Source organism: Electrona antarctica, assembly GCF_951216825.1.
Source record: "Electrona antarctica genome assembly, contig: scaffold_125, whole genome shotgun sequence".
Classification (NCBI taxonomy): domain Eukaryota; kingdom Metazoa; phylum Chordata; class Actinopteri; order Myctophiformes; family Myctophidae; genus Electrona; species Electrona antarctica.
The window spans coordinates 277,368-281,996 of NW_027637521.1; the positions used below are offsets into that span (position 1 = coordinate 277,368).

The 4,629-nt window shown below is 50.3% G+C and overlaps 1 protein-coding gene across 3 annotated transcripts in view; it reads right to left on the reverse strand.

Annotated features, from left to right (window-relative positions):
• Window positions 1–506: 506 nt before the first annotated feature.
• The window catches only part of LOC306918873 (polyhomeotic-like protein 1), a 94,264-nt gene continuing 90,141 nt past the window's right edge, over window positions 507–4,629 (reverse strand). For all 3 annotated transcript variants that reach the window (XM_079531725.1, XM_079531726.1, XM_079531724.1), the window contains exons 17-18: window positions 4,354–4,579; window positions 507–2,143 (exon numbers count right to left, since the gene is read on the reverse strand). In XM_079531725.1, coding sequence (XP_079387851.1) covers window positions 1,989–2,143; window positions 4,354–4,579 — 381 coding nt within the window. In that variant the 3' untranslated portion in view covers window positions 507–1,988. The remainder of the gene's footprint in view (window positions 2,144–4,353; window positions 4,580–4,629) is intronic.

Sequence of the window (4,629 nt, forward strand, 5' to 3'; positions counted from 1 at the left end):
GACAACGCAGGGATCGATTCTCCTTGGACAACACAGGGATCGATTCTCCTTGGACAATGCAGGGATCGATTCTCCTTGGACAACGCAGGGTACTGATTCTCCTTGGACAACGCAGGGATCGATTCTCCTTGGACAACGCAGGGTACCTGCAGGGTACCGATTCTCCTTGGACAACGCAGGGTACCGATTCTCCTTGGACAACGCAGGGATCGATTCTCCTTGGACAACGCAGGGATCGATTCTCCTTGGACAACGCAGGGTACCGATTCTCCTTGGACAACGCAGGGTACCGATTCTCCTTGGACAACGCAGGGATCGATTCTCCTTGGACAACGCAGGGACCGATTCTCCTTGGACAACGCAGGGTACCTGCAGGGACCGATTCTCCTTGGACAACGCAGGGATCGATTCTCCTTGGACAACGCAGGGATCGATTCTCCTTGGACAACGCAGGGTACCGATTCTCCTTGGACAACGCATGGGTACCGATTCTCCTTGGACAACGCAAAAGTCAAAAAGTCCTAGAAGTCAAGAAAAAGTCCAAAAAGAAGTGTTGCATGGGCAAAGTTGGATTGGATTTATAACACAGAACTTCAGAACCGTCCAGAATACGGTCGGTCGCTACAGTAACATTAATTCTTATGGATAGGATTTTTTTTCCTGGGCTAAAGACAGAACCGAGAATCAGGACCACGTTGACCCATTCTACTAAATGTCATCCTGATAAGTTTACAAAAAAAACTTATCAGGATGCAAAAAATTGTATCAGTGGTGCTCAAAACTGTTTCATGTCAAGGACCCCCAGAATGATACTTGGCCGCAGACCACCATCTGAAAATATCTTGTTCCAGGAACCCCCCCCACCAGAAGCAAAGATTTGAGTTAAAAACGTTGAATGTGGAATACGATTTGCACACACATTTTCAAGAATGTGCACTCGGTGCCGTTCTATGGGCTTTACTTGTAGATCTGCTATTTTTCCAACAGCAAAAAGTTTAAAAAAAGGTTAAAAGCTAAAAGGTGACACAGATGTGTTCCAGGTCTTAATGGGGTTAAAAGGTCAGTCTCTCAGGGTGTTGATGTGAGCACATATCTTGAGGGCGGGGCCTATAGAGGTCGGAGGACGGGGCCTATAAAGGTCGGAGGGCGGGGCCTATATAGGTCGGAGGTCGTTCAGGGCGGGGCCTATATAGGTCAGAGGGCGGGGCCTATAAAGGTCGGAGGGCGGGGCCTATAAAGGTCGGAGGTCGTTGATGTGAGCACATATCTTGAGGGCGGGGCCTATAGAGGTCGGAGGGCGTTGATGTGGGCACATATCTTGAGGGCGGGGCCTATATAGGTCAGAGGTCATTGAAGTTACACATATCTTGAGGGCGGGGCCTATAGAGGTCAGAGGGCGGGGCCTATAGAGGTTGGATGTCGTTGATGTGGGCACATATCTTGAGGGCGGGGCCTATAGAGGTCGGAGTTCATTGATGTTAGCACATATCTCGAGGGCGGGGCCTACAGAGGTCGGAGGTCGTTGATGTGGGCACAGATCTTGAGGGCGGGGCCTATAGAGGTTGTTGATGTGAGCACATATATTGAGGGCGGGGCCTATATAGGTCAGAGGGCGGGGCCTATAGAGGTCGGAGGTCGTTGTTGTGAGCACATATCTTGAGGGCGGGGCCTATAGAAGTCGGAGGTCGTTGATGTGAGCACAGATCTTGAGGGCGGGGCCTATAGAGGTCGGAGGTCGTTGATGTGGGCACATCTCTTGAGGGCGGGCCTATAAAGGTCAGAGGTCGTTGATGTGGGCACATATCTTGAGGGCGGGGCCTATAGAGGTCGGAGGTCGTTGATGTGAGCACATATCTTGAGGGCGGGGCCTATATAGGTCAGAGGGCGGGGCCTATAGAGGTCGGAGGTCGTTGATGTGAGCACATATATTGAGGGCGGGGCCTATATAGATATTGAGGGTGGGGCCTATATAGGTCGGAGGGCGGGGCTTATAGAGGTCGGAGGTCGTTGATGTGAGCACAGATCTTCAAGGCGGGGCCTAGCTTGATGTTCATGGTGGACATGAGGTGCTCCTCTCGGAGCAGCATCAGGGCCTGTCCGTCAATCTCCTGGGACAGGAAGTGACACGACAGCTCCTCGCAACCTGGAGGAGAGGAGAGAGAGAGAGAGAGAGACAGAGACAGAGACAGAGACAGAGAGAGAGAGAGAGAGAGAGGAGGGAGGGAGAGAGAGAGTAGGGAGGGAGAGAGAGAGATAGAGAGAGATATAGATAGAGAGAGAGGGAGAGAGAGAGAGATAGAGATAGATAGAGAGAGAGATGGAGAGAGAGAGAGATATAGAGAGAGAGAGAGAGAGAGAGAGAGAGAGAGAGAGATAGAGATAGAGATAGAGAGAGAGATGGAGAGAGAGAGATATATAGATAGAGAGAGAGGGAGAGAGAGATAGAGATAGAGAGAGATGGAGAGAGAGAGAGAGATAGAGAGTGAGATAGAGATAGAGATAGAGATAGAGATAGAGATAGAGATAGATAGAGTGAGATACTTTCAAACTGTCTGACAGTCGACAGTCTGTGCTGTCTGTCTGTGCTGTCTGTGCTGTCTGTCTGTGCTGTCTGTCTGTGCTGTCTGTCTGTGCTGTCTGTCTGTGCTGTCTGTCTGTGCTGTCTGTGCTGTCTGTCTGTGCTGTCAGTCTGTGCTGTCAGTCTGTGCTGTCTGTGGTGTCTGTCTGTGGTGTCTGTCTGTGCTGTCTGTCAGTGCTGTCTGTCAGTGCTGTCTGTCAGTGCTGTCTGTCAGTGCTGTCTGTCTGTGCTGTCTGTCTGTGCTGTCTGTCTGTGCTGTCAGTCTGTGCTGTCAGTCTGTGCTGTCTGTGCTGTCTGTCTGTGCTGTCTGTGCTGTCAGTCTGTGCTGTCAGTCTGTGCTGTCAGTCTGTGCTGTCTGTCTGTGCTGTCTGTCTGTCTGTGCTGTCTGTCTGTGCTGTCTGTCTGTGCTGTCTGTCTGTGCTGTCTGTCTGTGCTGTCTGTGCTGTCTGTCTGTGCTGTCTGTGCTGTCTGTCTGTGCTGTCAGTCTGTGCTGTCTGTCTGTGCTGTCTGTCTGTGCTGTCTGTCTGTGCTGTCTGTGCTGTCTGTCTGTGCTGTCAGTCTGTGCTGTCTGTCTGTCTGTGCTGTCTGTCTGTGCTGTCTGTCTGTGCTGTCTGTGCTGTCTGTCTGTGCTGTCAGTCTGTGCTGTCTGTCTGTGCTGCCTGTCTGTGCTGTCTGTCTGTGCTGTCTGTCTGTGCTGTCTGTGCTGTCTGTCTGTGCTGTCTGTCTGTGCTGTCTGTGCTGTCTGTGCTGTCTGTCTGTGCTGTCTGTCTGTGCTGTCTGTCTGTGCTGTCTGTCTGTGCTGTCTGTCTGTGCTGCCTGTCTGTGCTGTCTGTGCTGTCTGTGCTGTCTGTCTGTGCTGCCTGTCTGTGCTGTCTGTCTGTGCTGTCTGTGCTGTCTGTCTGTGCTGTCTGTGCTGTCTGTGCTGTCTGTCTGTGCTGTCTGTCTGTGCTGTCTGTCTGTGCTGTCTGTCTGTGCTGCCTGTCTGTGCTGTCTGTCTGTGCTGTCTGTCTGTGCTGTCTGTGCTGTCTGTCTGTGCTGTCTGTCTGTGCTGTCTGTCTGTGCTGTCTGTCTGTCCGTGCTGTCTGTCTGTGCTGTCTGTGCTGTCTGTCTGTCCGTGCTGTCTGTCTGTGCTGTCTGTGCTGTCTGTGCTGTCTGTGCTGTCTGTGCTGCCTGAACACAACACTATACATTGACCAGTGTTGATTTTGACAGCAAATTTAGATTTTAGTTTTAGTCTTTTGAATAGTTTTCATTTTGTTTCAGTCACATTTTAGTCACCTGGAATGTTTTAGTGTTAGTCTAGTTTTAGTCGACTAAATATCATACGATTTTAGTCGACTAAATCTACAGTTGATTTACTCGACTAAAGTACATTTTTGCCAGCCTTGATGGCGTCGTAATGACAGATTTGACACTTATAGCCGATCTACAAGCTTGTAGATCTGCTATTTTCAGCATGCAAACAAGTGTAAAATGACTCCTACTGGATCTCTTGTCCACTAGTCCCTGCCTAATATTTTAGTCAATGCAATTGTCAATATATTTACTCTTAGTTTTAGTCATCAGAGCTTAGTTTTCATTTAGTTTCCATTCAGTTTTTGTCAGCGAAAGAAGGTAGTCGACGGACATTTTTCGGCATAGTTTTACTCGACGAAATCAAAACTGGCATTGACGAGTCAACATGATAGAACCAATAACTAAAACAATGTAATGGGTATTTATTTAGATCATCATTTCTTCACAGACATATTATTATTCATGTGAACGTTACCAACCTTGCAGGGAGGAAATGAACTGAGACACTTCCTCCACGCTCCACTGGGCGGGGCTAGAGGGCAGGAAGCTGGGGGCGTCGCCCTCGGAGGGAGGAGGAGCCTCCTGGTGGCAGGAGACCACGGATGAGGCGGGGCTGAAGGACATAGGCTCCTCCTCCTCCTCCTCCAACTCCTCCTCCTCCTCACCGCTGGAGACCATGGAGGAGCGGCTGGACTCTGACCGGCACTGGAGAGGAGAGGAGAGGAGGAGTTAGGAGGAGAGGGGAGGAGAGGAGT